At 49.2% G+C, this 15,838-nt stretch overlaps 1 protein-coding gene across 1 annotated transcript; it reads left to right on the forward strand.

The window, feature by feature from the left end:
* Window positions 1–13,301: 13,301 nt before the first annotated feature.
* On the forward strand, window positions 13,302–15,480 carry LOC149352736 (obg-like ATPase 1). The gene is made up of 2 exons (XM_089581960.1): window positions 13,302–14,337; window positions 14,990–15,480. Exons 1-2 carry the CDS (start codon window positions 13,480–13,482, stop codon window positions 15,323–15,325), a joined length of 1,194 nt encoding a protein of 397 aa, XP_089438086.1. The 5' UTR covers window positions 13,302–13,479; the 3' UTR covers window positions 15,326–15,480.
* The last annotated feature ends 358 nt before the right edge of the window (window positions 15,481–15,838 follow it).

The raw sequence follows: 15,838 nt of genomic DNA on the forward strand, positions 1-15,838 counted from the left end.
AGGAAAGGAAATGGAACTGTAATTCTCTGTCATCTCGGTGGACACCTGAACCGCACCGTACAGGAAAGGAGGAAGTGGAGTGAAAGAAGAAAGAGAAAGAGGGGCCGTAATGAAGAAAATGAAAATTGTATTTGAGGAAAGGAAATTACCCAGTAACTGTCTCACATATCTCGGTGGACACCAGTCGAAAATTGTATTTGAGGAAAGGAAATTGCGCAGTAACTAGTTGACACACACATTTCGGTGGACACCCGTCAAAATTCGCGCGCAGTGACGTCACGACCATTTCGACCAATCTGAAACGCGGACAAATTTGCTAACACGTCTTGGTCACGACAGTATGAGCCATTAAAGGCTTTCGCCTTAAGGCCGTCGCGGCCGGGATCGAACCCGCTACCTTGGGAACAGCAGCCGAACGACAATGCCACTGAGCTACCGCGGCGGGTCGACGGGGGGATAACTATTTTTGCGGGTGGAAAATACCGGTTAATTGTGATGATGCTGTTTTTTGTGTATTAATAAAGCTCGATGGCGGTAAGCGCGATTGCACGAATTTTTATGCCTGGATACGGACTATATGTGCTGGGCGGGAACACCGACAATACACGTGGGCGCGGACTATGGTCCAAAAATTACGGTACACACTCACACACATGGGCCTTTTTGATAACGCGTTCTTAAGACTGAGACTGTCTCTGTAACTGTTTAGTCCAAATGAAATCGATCTACGAACTTTTGTTTCCAACAGGTATCGCTAAACCACAAACAAAAAAAACACCTATAGTTAGAAAAGTTGCGTACCTTGCTGAAACAGTGCGCTGCCATTGGCTCACAGACGTTGCTGAAAGTCAATGCGCTGTAACGGCTCATACGAACGCCATCAAAGACGCTGGATCGTGCGCGACCAGCAGTGAAGAGGTTACCTGCGAGCGTGCGTGAAAAGCTGAACCCAACAACTTGTGCGCTCGACAAGAATACGCCGAAGCATCAGTCTATTAGAGCTTTTGCTCGTGTACAATACATGGCACAGGTACCAGGAAGCAGAGGGCCATGAATATGCGCGAGTACCCAAGAGAAGGGACAGGGAGCGCATGAACGAGTCTGCGCAGGAAGCGCCGGATTATATAGCTACCGTCTATCCCTCCGCCCTTTCACCGTCAACGGCAATAAGCCAGACTGAGGAGCCAGTTAGTTGGCCGGAAAAATTTTAACTAAGGACGCAGGTTTGAAAAAAAAAAAACACCTAGAAAAAGCACCCGGTCTTGTCTCTTCTACGGTCTCTCCTACGTGTTGTTTGTTCTTCGTTAACAGCCTTTTAATTAAAAAAAAAACGCGTTCCTTGAGACCTTAAATTCGTCTCGAGCTTCTTCACACATGTCCACTCCGGATTACTTTTCCTAAGCGCCCATTATGAACATTATAGAACTGGAACATCTCATTAAATCGAAAGATCGCACCAGAAAAGACAACAGGCACGGCTTCCTGTCTGAGGCGACCGCGGCAGGGCAGTGCTCTGAGAGAAGCAGCTACAACACGTACCCCCAATCACGAATATAACGAAGTCCAAGATCGTTGGCTTACCGAAACGCTTTGCGCCGCCCCGTAATGACAGTGCGTCTACCTTAGACGAGAGGAACCGGCTGCCAGCAAGGCTCCCTCAGCCAGGTGCATGAAGGGTGCACCTGCGGCTCGCCAGGGCTCGCTCGAAACAACCGTGGACGCAGTCTATTGGGGGGCTGGCCACCTACAGAAGCGAAAAGCAAGGAACGACGCTGAGCCTCGCGTCACCAGCAACTGTCTCGGGTATTTTGCTCGGGTGTTCAAGAATCGTGCGTACCTTGCTGCAGCCGTGTCGTTGTCGTCACACCTTCACACCACCAAGCGCACCGTGCGTAGAGCGTGAACGACGCCCTTACAAGTCGATGCTATATGTGTACGAAGCTGCCGCACCGGGACGCCGGGCCGAGGTCCCGCAAGTGCGGCACATGAAACGGAAAACGCTTGTAACAGTGTACTGAAACGATATTATGCGTCCAAGTTTTCGCGCATGAAACTTCACTTCCCTTGGAAGTCTCCGACGCATTCATTTCGTCGAGAATAAGAACGTCGGCTCGCCTACGAGCGACAGGTTTCTCCGTGGACGTCGACTTGGAATCCAGGGAATACGCGACGCCCGATCCATTACGGCACATTTATTCCTGAAAAGAGTGATCATCAAACAAGCGGCATAGACTTTGGCAAAATCGACCCGTAGCAGTTTATTGAAAAGAAAAAAAAAAACGGTGTACGGGCAGCCAATGCCACACACCGGCAAGAATCTCTGCACGACTCTCGGGACGAAACCCGCCTTGAAAGGTGCTTGTGTCAAGTGCCCGAGATAAAGAATACCTCGAGAGATGAGGGCGGTACGAAAAACCTTGCTGCTTCATGCCGCGCAACAAGTATACGGGCGTGTACGATGCGTGCACATAAAGCTGAAGCAGTCATGATACTTGCACGTCATAAATACGTTCGAAAAGCCCGACTGCCTTTTTTTTTTTTTCACCTTGGGATTCGATAGGAATTTGCAGCGGTGTCTCTGTAACGACGACAAAGCAAGGTCATATGAGCGCGATTATGAGCTTGGCGATCAAACCGACTCGGCCACTTTTCATTCCTCGTCGGGGAGACACCGCTACATACTGTAAACGGCTTAATTTTCAAAAAATACCCATTTTTTGAGGTTTTCGCGAATAGCCTATAATTGCCGAGAAATTTATTCTGCGGATAATCTGCGTTGTAACACGAAGAAAATTCGCATATCCAAGCAATACGTTTCGTGATTCACATCATTCTGGGCCTTCTAGAAGGCGCATCCAGAAGACCTGAGGTTATGGAAATGCATAATTCCGCGTCATCAAAATGTCTACGATTGTGACGACATCCGGAATCGGGGGACATATGAAAAATTTGCTAACGCGTTAGTACATGATGATTATGATGATTTTTTTTTTTTTTTGTGATGCAAGGGCATCTGCGGCATAAGAACGCCATGGCACCAGGTATGCTCCGTCTACTCAAGTGGGGATCAAAGACCCTTTTACAAGCAATTCACCCCAGATAAGTCGAGCACCATGACAAGGGAGGTTTGTACCAACTCCCTTACACAGACTAGCAAGTTAACCGTTGATAACACTGCGATTATCGACCACTTCGCGAAATTTAGTGTCCGTACAAAATTGCGATGTGATATGAAATCATGAAAAATAAAGAAAAATCAAGCTCGAAAAAAAAAAGATGCCCAGGCTAAGCTTGGTTAAGCCAAGAATGCGTTGCATACTGCGCGGTCTTTTTGCGCGAGGTATTGCTTGGCGGCACTCGATTTTCTCAGCAGCTTTTCCTCCGTTGAAGCGAAAAGCTTCACTAGGCTAGTCAACACCGAGGCTAGCGTGGGCCCCATCGTCAGAAAAAGCCACAGGTGCGCATGCGCGAACTGCGTGACGCCACGGTGGACACCCGAACCGCGCCGTAAGGGAAGGAAAATGAAAAGAAAATTGGTTTTAACGAAAGGAAACGATGCCTGTCTCTCTTATATCTCGGCGGATACCTTGAACCGCGCCGTAACTACGGAAAATGAAATGAAATGAAAATTGGTTTTGAGGAAAGGAAATGCCTGTCTCTCATATCTTGGTGTACACCCGAAAGGAGTGACGTCACACGCTGCGCAAATAAAAAATAAAGACAAGCAGTGCGTGAGGAACCTCTCATATCTCGGTGGACATCCGAACCGCGCCGTAAGGAAAGGAAAATGAAAAGAGAATTGGTTTTAAGGAAAGGAAACGACCCCTGCCTCTCTCATATCTCGGTGGATACCCGAACCGCGCCGTAAGGGCCTTAAGGAAAATGAAATGAAAATTGCTTTTAAGGAAAGCAAATGCCTGTCTCTCATATCTTGGTGTTCACCCGAAAGGAATGCACGCCACAGCACATGTCTCTAAAGCAACCTTCTAAGACAGCACCGTATACACTACACGCGCGGCTCCTCCTCCGCTTTGCCGCAGCTTTTCGCTTCGGAGATATCCAGGCTTAACCTTAGCTAAGCCCCAGCCAATTTTTTTTTTTCTCTTACACTGACGACTGTATAAAGAGCCTACTGCAGGGCAAATATCGGTTTCATTTAGTGTTGTAATGCGTCTTGACCGAAAACTCTCGCGATCATCTCCTAGGTAGTCATGAGCCATGAAGGGTGTGTGGGTCGGGAAGCGAGCGCTGTCGAGATCAAGTTTAGTAGAGATGGCGCAACCCGCGGTTGAGCAGTCCAGGTGGGGGTCCATTCACGGGGGGTAGGGTACGGTACATCTATCGCTGCCACGTGCTCACCTCAGACAGGGTGAAAGTCTCGAAGATTCCGATTTTACAGAAACGCTTGTTTAGACTAAGCAGTTGGTTATTCGCTCGAAAGCAACGGGTCTGCAGTCGGATACGAGTCAAGAAGGCAGCGGCGAACGCGTCTCAAAGAAGGCCCTCCACCCAATGGCGTCAGCTGATTCTCACGACGTCGTGGTTAATTGCCTTGTACCTGCTAGCGTGGCATCGCAGGCGGTAGCAGGTGAAAGGGGATTAAAAAAGGCTTAATCGAATTACTTACAGGTAACAACTTCCTCAGTTCGTCAGGCGCAGAAATGCGACACAGCAAAGTGTCCGGTCTATTAATATGCAGGTGCGTCGGCAGAAGAGGCGCGTGAATGCATGAGTTCCTGCAAATAACGTCAAAAGTTAAGCTTCCAAACGCTTCCAGGTGTTATTAACTATCCGACTGAACAGCGAAATGAGACGAAACTCACCCAGTTAACCAGTTGCAGCTGCAGTGAGACTTAATGAGCGCTGTTGAGATCCAGGTGCAGTAAAAAGTTGTGTGCCTAAAACTGCAAAAATACTACGAAGTGGGCGGCAAGAGTAACGAACACGCAAACACAAATAAAAAAAGGAACTCATTGTTAAAATCGATTCGAGTCGGAACAAGTGCGAACCATATCCTCCTCCAGAAAGATCCATCGCTCATTAAGGGTAAATGTTATGTGCGAACGCATCTAAAACAGCCCCGTGTCTGCAGAGATGCAAGTTTGCTGCGATAAACTGTAGTAATAAGGAACTAATTACTTTTAGCATCCGTCCAAGCGCAGCTGTACATAGCTACAAAGGCAAGCTATACAGCTTCCACAGAAACTTTGTAGTTGAAGAAAAAAAAATTTGTCCTGGTCCGACGTTCGCACCCGGTACCGGACGGCTCGCACATGGTTGGGCGAGGGCGAATCGATGAACGACTCGAAGTGGGAACGGTGTTGGTCACCCCCAAGGTGAAGTAGATTTGTAGTAAGGATATAATTATACTCTCTAGCATCCACCCAAGCGCAGCCAATCCACCTTGGGGGTATCGCCTAAACATTGGACCGATGAACATTAGTCCAGTGGGATTAGTGAATGTCCTAACGCGCATTACGTCCCCACCAAAGGGCATAGTTACATTTGAAAAGCACCTGAGCACAGCCGTGCGCGGCCACACAAGTGGCACGACACGAACCCAAAATATGCATATCGTTCTTCAGAGAGAGAACTGCGACACGGAAGTGGCCGTACTAGGATGCCTTGCGCGTATCCTCCGCAGCGGCTTTCACGGGGCAGTCCACAAGCGATCTGCGCTCCGGCGGCTGGCGCCAGGCGGAGCGCAGGCCAGCGCCCCGGCATCGGCCTTGAAGCCATGGCGCGGGGCGCGACACCAGCGGTCGGTGCAAGTGCGCCCCGTGCAACGGACGGGGCGTCGTAGGCAATGATTGTGTGCCTCGCTCAAGTGGCCACCGCCGTGGGGGAGGGGTGCCAGCTGCAGCAGCGCGCGGTTTATCAACCAGCTCCCGGGGAGCATGCATGCCAGCAGCAATGAAGCGTGACGCATTGTTTCTTTGCCCGCGTACAACAACCCGAATGTGCAAACAGGCGTGACCCGGCCGCCCGTCTCACGGAGGAGACAACAGATGCGACGTGACAGCCGGCGTCAATCACACGTGCTCGAAACAAAGAGGCTCAAGCAAAGAAGCAAAGAACTCGTGCGAAACCACCGAGACCCGCCGATCGTCACCGAAACGTCAGTCGCTGCCTCTTTGCAAAAGTTGGGAGAGGAAAAAGGTTTCCGAGTTGGTTTGGCTTGCATGCGATCGCGAGAAATTTATGAACTAGCGAAGAAAAAAAGGGAGAGGGGGTACTAACACGCAGAAAAGTGGCTCGGTTCACGCGGGAGCAGTAACGCCTTCCCCGAGGCCATGCGTGCGCCCTTTGCCACCGCGGCCTTTTGGGTCGATTTCCGGTCATTCAAGCCAAATGCAAGCTTCCGCCCTGCTCGTGCAAACAGCAACTGAGTCACCGCATGGCGCAGTGGGTCCCAGGCCACGCAGGCGCCGCGGAGTCCGCCCTGCGGGGAGCGCGTCGCCTCCTGCGGTCCCTCGTGCTCTCGCTGTGCGAACTGAAGTGCGCCGCACTGGCTTGACTTTTTCGCGCAGTGTACGCGGTCTTGTCGACACAGGGTGCTACGGGCACTACCGTTGGAGGTATATTCGCGAGCTGTCCCGACATAACCAGCTTGACTTCTGTAGTGCTTCAAGTTGGTCTAGTATTTCGTATGGTTGTGCATCTTTGCGCTGTTCAAGGAGCACGGAACAATAAACAGTTTGTGCACAAGTGTCCTGTGTTGTTTTACCCCCAGGTCACGCCCATGTTTCTCGAATAGCGCAAAGATCTGAGACCGTTCCCTGCATTTTGCCTGGGCACAAAAACAGGACAATGCGGCACATCCCGAGAGGCTGGAGCTATTAGGAACGCAGAACTTCAGTGGCGAACACGTTAATGGCACGGTCGTCCGAGAGTCACCGCAAAACACGTCACTTCATCGCCTGTCATAGCGCGATCAAGTACGCGAGTTATGAACGCAGTCGTGTAACGCAAGCCGATGCCACAAGCGCGGCCGCTGACGGGAGATCGAGCAGTCGTGCCACAAGTTACGTGGATTTGACAGGAGAAGCGAGTGAAATAGCTACTCACCTCGTCCTGACCCGAGACGGTATATGGTGGGGTCCAGCCGACGCTTTCCTGGGGCGCCCGAGCTGTTGCCTCCTTCCAGCCCAGGGACGGACGTGTTGGGACATAGCCGGGGTTTTGCAGAACGATCCAAGCTCTTTGCTCGCTCGGAACCGGGGCGGTATATGAAGGGATCTAGCCGACGCCTAGGAGGGGCTTCAGAGCTACTACGCTCGCGCTCGGACCCGGGGCGGTATATGAAGGGATCTAGCCGACGCCTAGGAGGGGCTTCAGAGCTACTACGCTCGCGCTCGGACCCGGGGCGGTATATGAAGGGATCTAGCCGACGCCTAGGAGGGACTTCCGAGCTACTACGCTCGCGCTCGGACCCGGGGCGGTATATGAAGGGATCTAGCCGACGCCTAGGAGGGACTTCCGAGTTACTACGCTCGCGCTCGGACCCGGGGCGGTATATGAAGGGATCTAGCCGACGCCTAGGAGGGGCTTCCGAGCTACTACGCTCGTTGCGCCGTGAGGTGCCTGTGGAGCGATCTAGCCGAGACCTCGCAGAGCTATCTAAGCTGCTACCTCGTTCTGACCCGGGCATGCATATCAAGCCATCTGGCCGAGACCTTGCCGAGGTATCTGAGCTATTACTTAGTTCTAACCCTGGTCCGACTGTCGAGCGACGCGGCCGACGCCTTGAAGAGCTCCTACCTCGTTCCGACCCTGGGCGGTAAATGAAGGGATCGTACCTCCGCTTCGGAGGGGATTCTGAGCTATTGACTCCGTCCAGTCCTGGGAGAGATAAGAAAGGATCTAACCGAGGCCTTGCAGGGATGTCCAAGCCGTTACCCTTTTCCGAGCTATTATCAAATTTTGACTCTGGGATGTTTACTAAGGGGTCTGGCTGAGGTCCTGCAGGGACGTCCGCGTTGTTACCCTGTTCCGTCAATGGGGGGTAGAGCAAAGGATCTAGCCGACGCCTAGGAGGGGCTTCCGAGCTACTACGCTCGTTGCGCCGTGAGGTGCCTGTGGAGCGATCTAGCCGAGACCTCGCAGAGCTATCTAAGCTGCTACTTCGTTCTGACCCGGGCATGCATATCAAGCCATCTAGCCGAGACCTTGCCGAGGTATCTGAGCTATTACTTAGTTCTAACCCTGGTCCGACTGTCGAGCGACGCGGCCGACGCCTTGAAGAGCTCCTACCTCGTTCCGACCCTGGGCGGTAAATGAAGGGATCGTACCTCCGCTTCGGAGGGGATTCTGAGCTATTGACTCCGTCCAGTCCTGGGAGAGATAAGAAAGGATCTAGCCGAGGCCTTGCAGGGATGTCCAAGCCGTTACCCTTTTCCGAGCTATTATCAAATTTTGACTCTGGGATGTTTACTAAGGGGTCTGGCTGAGGTCCTGCAGGGACGTCCGCGTTGTTACCCTGTTCCGTCAATGGGGGGTAGAGCAAAATATCTGAGCTATTATCAAATTTTGACTCTGGGATGTTTACTAAGGGGTCTGGCTGAGGTCCTGCAGGGACGTCCGCGTTGTTACCCTGTTCCGTCAATGGGGGGTAGAGCAAAATATCTAGCCGACGCCGGGCAGGGACGTACGGATTATCGTGCACCGACGGTGGGTGCTGCACGAAGGGATCCAGCCAATGTTTTGCAGGATTATCCGAGCTGCCATCGACCTCCAGCCATGGGATCGATATGAAAGCATTTAGCCGAGGCCTTGCAGGGATGTCCAAGCCATTACCTTGTTCCGGCCCAGGGCTGGACATGGAGGAATCTAGCTGAGGCCCTGCCGGGATGTCCGAGCTATCACCTGGTTCCGACTCCGGGGTGCCTGTTGAGGGATCTGGACGAGGCATTCCAGTGATATCCGTGCTACTGTCTCGTCCTGGACCTGGGACGGATGTGGAGGAATCCTCGCTAGGCCTTTCAGTGCTGCTACCTCCTTCTGACCCGGGGCGGCAGATGAAGGGATCAAGACCAAGCCTCGCAGGGGTATCTGAGCTGTTACCTCCTTCCCGTCCTGGACGGTAGATGAAGGGATCTAGCCGGCGCCTGGCAGGGGTGTCTGAGCTGTTGAACTGCATAGCTTTACGGGACAGCAGGCCTATCCCTTACGAACAGTGCCAACGTCGGACCATCGCCGCTCTCGTGCCACCGAGCTCGTGAGTCTCGCGGTATCCTGCACGAGTACTCCTTTTCGTCTTCATTTTGCCGGTGCGGGCCGAAATTCTTCTTCTTCTTCATCCTCTTTTTAATGGCACACACCCACGTGGGGGGATTGGCCAAGGCATAGTGGTATAAATAAGGAAATTTTCATATGATTACGACAAAATATCGGAGCCAAACGTGAATTTTGAAAATGTATTCATGAAAAACGCCAGGAGAATATTTGAAGTGAAATAACACAGAACATTTTGGCGAAAAAAAAGAAAACTCCAAGGCTTTTAAAGGAGTTAGTAAAGCAACCTACCAGTTGCAATTATGTAATCATGGAGATTCCCACAAATTGAACCCAATGCAAATCCTTTGGCGCTCGCACCGAACGATAACAACCCTGGCAGAGATAACGGGAGCCCTAACCTGGAGAGAGGGGCCGCCAGGTAAATCTTTCTCTGAAGTGCGAACTTTGGACAGTAGAGAAGGAAATGGCCCACAGATTCAACGTCCCCGCATGAGTCACATAGGTTTGTCGGTGACCATCCACATCTGCATAGGTATAAATTTAAACTGGGACTCCTGCACCGCACTCGCGTCATTGATACCTCACACTGCCTGGTTTTACACGAACGGACGTTCCATTTATACACTAAGTGCTGATAATCAGTAGTATTTAGTAAGGGATCGCGTAACCTGGCTGATATGTGTTGGAACCGCTGAAACCTGGAGATCGCCAGCAGACTGAAATTCGGGACGGGATGCGTTACTGACCCGTCAAGAGTTGACTTTGCTAAATAATCAGCCACCTCGTTTGAATGAATGCCTGCATGACCAGGAACCCAGACAAAACGGACCTCCTTTAAAGTGGACGGGACAAAAAATCGCAGGAAACGGCTCAAAAAATCTTTTGGGGAAGTTTCAAGGGAGACTAAAACTGACAAACAATCAGCCAGGATGATAACGTGAGATACATGACACGGAATTTTGTGCAGGGCCATTCCAAGAGCCAAAAATTCCGCAAAGAATATAGGGATATAATCTGGGATGCGGACAGAATAGCTCCATGCCAAATCCTGCGAAAAGATGCCAACTGCAGCTTTTTGGCAGCTGACGGAGGCATCGGTAGAAAGCACCACATGATGGGGGAATTCCGCTATATGACCAGAAAGAATACCGAAATAGCCGAGGTAGCTTCGTTCTCCTCGTCGTTTAGACATGCCCTGCGCGGCTCCCTATCCACATCCTGCCGACCACGGGCACCAACGTCACGCTGTCGCATCGTCCGATGACCACGAGCGGTGGATTACGTGTCTAGACCATTCCTTCTTCAGCTACATACTGTCTGTCGTTTGCTCTTTTGCTGACACCTGTGGCTCTCCCCCTGCCCCCTTTTCTCCAAGCAGTTGTATATCCCCTCCTGCCCTGCGCTTCTGTGGGGGCTTGATGCAGTAACGAGCATTATACATGTTTTGACGCTATAGCGTTAAAGAACCCGTCGTCCAGGAAATACGGCGTCGGCGTTGTGAGCGAAAAATCACGAGCATGGCTCGGGCAGGTGGTGCCCAGAGAGCAACCTGGGAGGCAGGTGGGCCACCTAGGTCACGTGACCTTGTGGCGTCATCACAGCCTGCCCGCAGGATAGTGAGCAAACTGCCCAGCGTGGCAGGTGGCAATTAAATGAATGATTGGTCGCTCGGGAAGAGCAACCTGGGATACACAAGGCCCACCGCTGGGAGCACCTGGCATTGCAGGGCAATGGCGCATCGCTTAACCGCTGCACCACTGCGCCAGGAGTCGTATGAGGACTCCCAGGTATCTATTAATGTAAAGCAGAGAATGACCTTCTTCATATATGGGAATTAGCCCATTACGCTATCGCGTCATACCCTTAAGGCGGAGCTTAAGTGTCCCCTCCCAGGGACACTTATTTTTTTTCCCAGGGCGGCACTGGCGCTGAATGTGGAGTCATTGTTAGTCAAATTGAACGTATGTCTTTGTCTGCATTTGTGATGCCTCCATGGGCAACGCTGACTTCCTCTTGATCTCTTTGTTCTTTAAAAACGGGCTAAAAATAATGTATTTTTAACTGCCAAATCCATATCTGAGATATGAGCTACGGGTAGTACATGGGCCTCGACATTTTGCTGCCGTCGAAATGTGGCCGTGGGCTATTTGATCGGACCCGAGATCTCGAGCTCATAAGCAGATCGCCAGTGCCGTACAGCCATATAATGTGGAACGCAAGAATCTATCCAACAGCAGCGCTTAAATCATTTACTAGCTCAGCCAGAGATTTTTTTTTTTTAAATATGGGAAGTGAGAGTGCTTCAGGAGAAGACTGAGGAGGATTCTGTGCCGATAGTATCCACAGCCCTCCATTTTCGAGTTCTATATTTACCGAAATTCGATGGATAAAAATCTGGAGCTAATATCTTAGTCGAAAATAGGTTGCTTGAAGGTGATTCATCATTTCATGCAGGCTGTTTTTGTAGTGAAGAAAATTAAATAACAGCGTTTCTGTGGCAGGATATAAAACAAGCTATCAGAGATGCGTTGCACTGCACCAACGAAATGTTCATCAGCCCTCCCTCCCTCCTCCTTCTTCTTCACTTTGGTTTCTATTATTTATTTATGTTTGTATGATGTGCGTTTATAGAACTTTAGATGTCATTCTAGACCTGCCGGAACAGTGTCGAAGAAAAGGCCGTACAGCACTTGTAACAGCGGAGCGGCGAAACAGGACGAAAACGGCAAATACACTGTGCGCAAGTGCTTATTCTCGGCTTTTGCCGCCACGCTTCGCCACGGTCGTTTATTCGCCACTCCGGTGATACTGTTAAAAAATTTGTTGGTGTACTCTTCGAAAGCATCCTTTCAATGTAATAGTTGCCATTCAGAATGCCAGCGGGTTAACAGCAGCGCTGGTGACTGGTAGCAAATTATAGTTATGCCAGCCTGTGTTCTCGTGGTTCCCTTTTAAAGGGCCCCGTTCTGATGCGTTCACACGTAAAACCGCGTCTTGAGTAATATGCCCTGAAACGGGGTTAAATATGAATGCGTGCGCGTCATTCCAGCTTTCAGCTATTATACCGAACACACCTCGTCCGCCTCCGCCGAGAAATGTGGATGTGAAGGAAATTTTATTTTTTTCAGACCAACACTCTGCAGTGCTTAGCTGTCTATTTATAAGTCAACCTCACATTTGATTAATTGTAAAACCTTTTATTCGTCTGAAAGAGCTTGGTGCCAAGAGAACGCGGAGCGACCTCGCACAACACCACCTGCCTCGCACCGCAGGCTTTGAAAATCCCGCTTTTTCTGCGGCGTGCGTGGTCTGCTAACACAACAAGTTGATACGTTTGGTGTAACTAATGTGCATATCTGTGTACTTTACATATTCTGCTAGCAGCGGCACCTACAAATTAAAATACATATCAATCAAAGTTAAAAAAAAAATATTAATAAAATTTTGAGCGTGCCACTTTGGAGGTTGCATTTTTTGAGGCGCAGAATCCTGATAGAACGATTGCTATACTTCTGTAGGTTTCTGTAGCAGGGGTCTACTCCTTAAAAACTTGCAAGGTTCCTCTGAAGAGTTTCGCAAATGTGTGTAAAACTACGCTGCGTCATTTGGCGTCATTAGGCACCGACGCTTCGATGGCCTTTTCCACAGCCATGTTTCAATGCTTCCATCATCCGTCCACTTATCCCTGCAGTCTTTCGACGCCATCTGGACGTTGTTAAGATAAATGCATAGCATATTTTTATAGTTTTTTGTTTACAAAAAAAAGAACAATATTTAAAATGCTACATTTTTCTAAATAATAATTCGTTGCTACTTAGATTTCCAAAATTATGTTAAATAATTTGGCGAAGGTTAGTAGCTATTAAATTGGCTTTCATATTCGTGTTGCTAATTTTAAACGTCGGCGAAAATCTTTAGCATGATAATTGAAAATTTTCATACAGCTACCATTACAAACATTTTTTTCTTTTGTAATTTTTTTGTTAACTTGCACTCTTGACCTTTCTTGCTCTAAAAAAGAAAAAATCTCGTTTTCTTGTATTACTTGCACCACTCAACACCGCTTCGCTTACCTCCTTGAGCTTTTTTTTTTAGGGTGAAGTCAGTGAAGTCGCTAAACGTGGCGGCGCCAAATAAGCCAGTCCCAAAACGCTGTCACTGATTGTCGAATCGCAGCCTGCTACCTGAAACCAAACACGTTGTCGGTCGAACGTCTCCGCCCGCCGGTCCGTTAATTTGAACATGCCGCCGAAGAAAAAGGAAGACGAGACAGAGCGACCTGTTCTGATCGGTCGCGTTGGCACGAACCTCAAAGTTGGGATCGTCGGCCTGCCTAACGTGGGCAAATCCACCTTCTTCAACGTGTTGACAGCCAACCAGGTGCCCGCCGAGAACTTTCCGTTCTGCACGATCGACCCAAACGAGAGCAGGGTCGCTGTTCCCGATGCTCGATTCGACTACCTTTGCGAATACTTCAAGCCGGTGAGCAAGGTGCCAGCATTTCTCAACGTGGTTGACATAGCCGGCCTTGTGAAAGGTGCCAGCGATGGCCAGGGTCTGGGAAACGCGTTTCTGTCGCATATTCGAGCCTGTGATGCGCTTTTCCACTTGTGTCGCACTTTCGAAGACGAAGACGTGACGCACGTTGAAGGCGACGTCAACCCTGTCCGCGACATAGACATTATCAACGAGGAACTTCGAAAGAAGGATGAGGAATACCTATTGGCAGCCATCGACAAAATGGAACGCACTGTGCTCAGAGGCGCCGACAAGAAGATGAAGCCCGAATACGACATTTTGATCAAGATCCGAGGCGTGCTTTGCGATGAAAAAAAGCATTTGCGCTTCTTTGACTGGAACGTGAATGAGATTGAAGTGCTCAACAAGCACCTCTTCATCACCGCCAAACCCATGATCTACCTGGTAAATCTGGCTGAAAAGGACTTCATTCGTAAAAAGAACAAGTGGCTGCCGAAGATCAAGGAGTGGGTCGACAAGAATGATCCAGGCGCTGCTGTGATTCCATTTAGCGGCGCTTTCGAGCACAAGCTCATCGAAATGGACGCCGAGCAAAAAAAAGCCTACGAGGAGGAGAACAAGGTAAGCGCTTTGCACGTGCGAAGATGTCCACGCGGGAGGCAAGGCTCCCGCCAGCTCATTTTTTTTTTTCACGTATCACTCGCTCAAAGTTTTTGCGACTCAGTAGTTAGAATCCCGCTGTGATAAAGCACTTAAAACAAAAAGACAACTAGAAGTAAAAAGTTAATTTGCAGACGTATTCTTGACCAAATGATGTACCAAACCTCATTAAGGGCATTTTTTTTAGGACATTGACAAAGTTTTCAGCAATTTCCACATTTTGTTAAGAAACGAAAGCTCTGAAACACATATGAATACTAATAGGTGTCTTTCAAACCTTTTACAGCTAGCACATAGCTGTTATTGAAGTTAACTGTAGTGCCACTTTAACTGACCCATTTAGTTTCAAAGAAGCTTTCTCGTGGCACTGTTTGACAGGCGCAAATGTGAGCATAGTATAATGGCATCTTCCTTGGCATATCACTGCTCTCATTCTGTGCCACCATTGTCACATGTACACAAGGCATGATACTGAAAGCCTCAACTTCGAGCCAGTATTTGAAAGTAATGTTGGGTAATAAAAACCTTTAATCTGGAATTGTGGGTGTGGTGTTTGCAGCATGCTGGCTGCAATATAAACATATTTACTGCAGCAGTTTGTTCTTTTGCTCAGGTGACTTCTGTGTTGGACAAGATAATTGTGACTGGATACAAGGCACTACAGCTGATGTACTTCTTCACGGCTGGAAAAGATGAAGTCAAGGCATGGACAATTCAGAAGCATACTAAAGCACCACAGGCTGCTGGAAAGATCCATACAGACTTTGAGAAAGGCTTTATCATGGCTGAGGTGATGAAGTTTGACGACTTCAAAGAGGAAGGCTCAGAAGCAGCTGTTAAAGCCTCTGGCAAGTACCGGCAACAAGGCCGAAACTATGTTGTGGAAGATGGTGACATCATCTTTTTTAAGTTTAATGCAGGCGCAGGGTTGCAGGCCAAGAAAAAGTAACTGTGTCTGCTGACTGCCGGGAGGTCAGCACTTCTTTGGCAGGTTCATCTCGCTGCCAAGCATGCATGCCTTATGGAGAGTTTCACAAATTGAAGACTGTTTTCGAGTTTTGAATGAGGTCTCAAATAAAGTGTGCAAAGGCCCATAAAGGCATATTTACATGTGAATCTGTATACTTATTTTAATTCCTAATTGGCCCACCTTATCACAGGGGGATTTTCCTTTATGCATGGTTAGATCACACTGGTTTTCTGCAGCCTGTTTCAAAGCCGCTTTTGAACAATGTAGTAGAGCCTTCGTTCCATAGATGATTGAAAAACAATGGTGTTGATAAAAAAAAAATGGCTGCATTGTATTTGCTGAAAAAGATTGTAAATGGAGATGTCATTTCTAGCTCTTTGTAAGTCTCATAAAGATGCCACAAAAATGAAATAAAAAAAAAAACAGCATCTCTAGTTATCAGTTCACTACATTACATTGGAGGACAATTTCACAGCTACAGGTTTTAGGATT

The sequence above is a fragment of the Amblyomma mixtum genome, chromosome 3 (genome assembly GCF_055824585.1).
Source record: "Amblyomma mixtum isolate Tamu chromosome 3, ASM5582458v1, whole genome shotgun sequence".
Lineage (NCBI taxonomy): Eukaryota > Metazoa > Arthropoda > Arachnida > Ixodida > Ixodidae > Amblyomma > Amblyomma mixtum.

Coding starts and splice junctions, on each gene's coding strand:
- LOC149352736 (XM_089581960.1), top strand. CDS start 13,480: ATGCCGCCGAAGAAAAAGGAAGACGAGACAGAGCGACCTGTTCTGATC. Junction 14,338..14,989: donor CCTACGAGGAGGAGAACAAG/GTAAGCGCTTTG, acceptor TCTTTTGCTCAG/GTGACTTCTGTGTTGGACAA.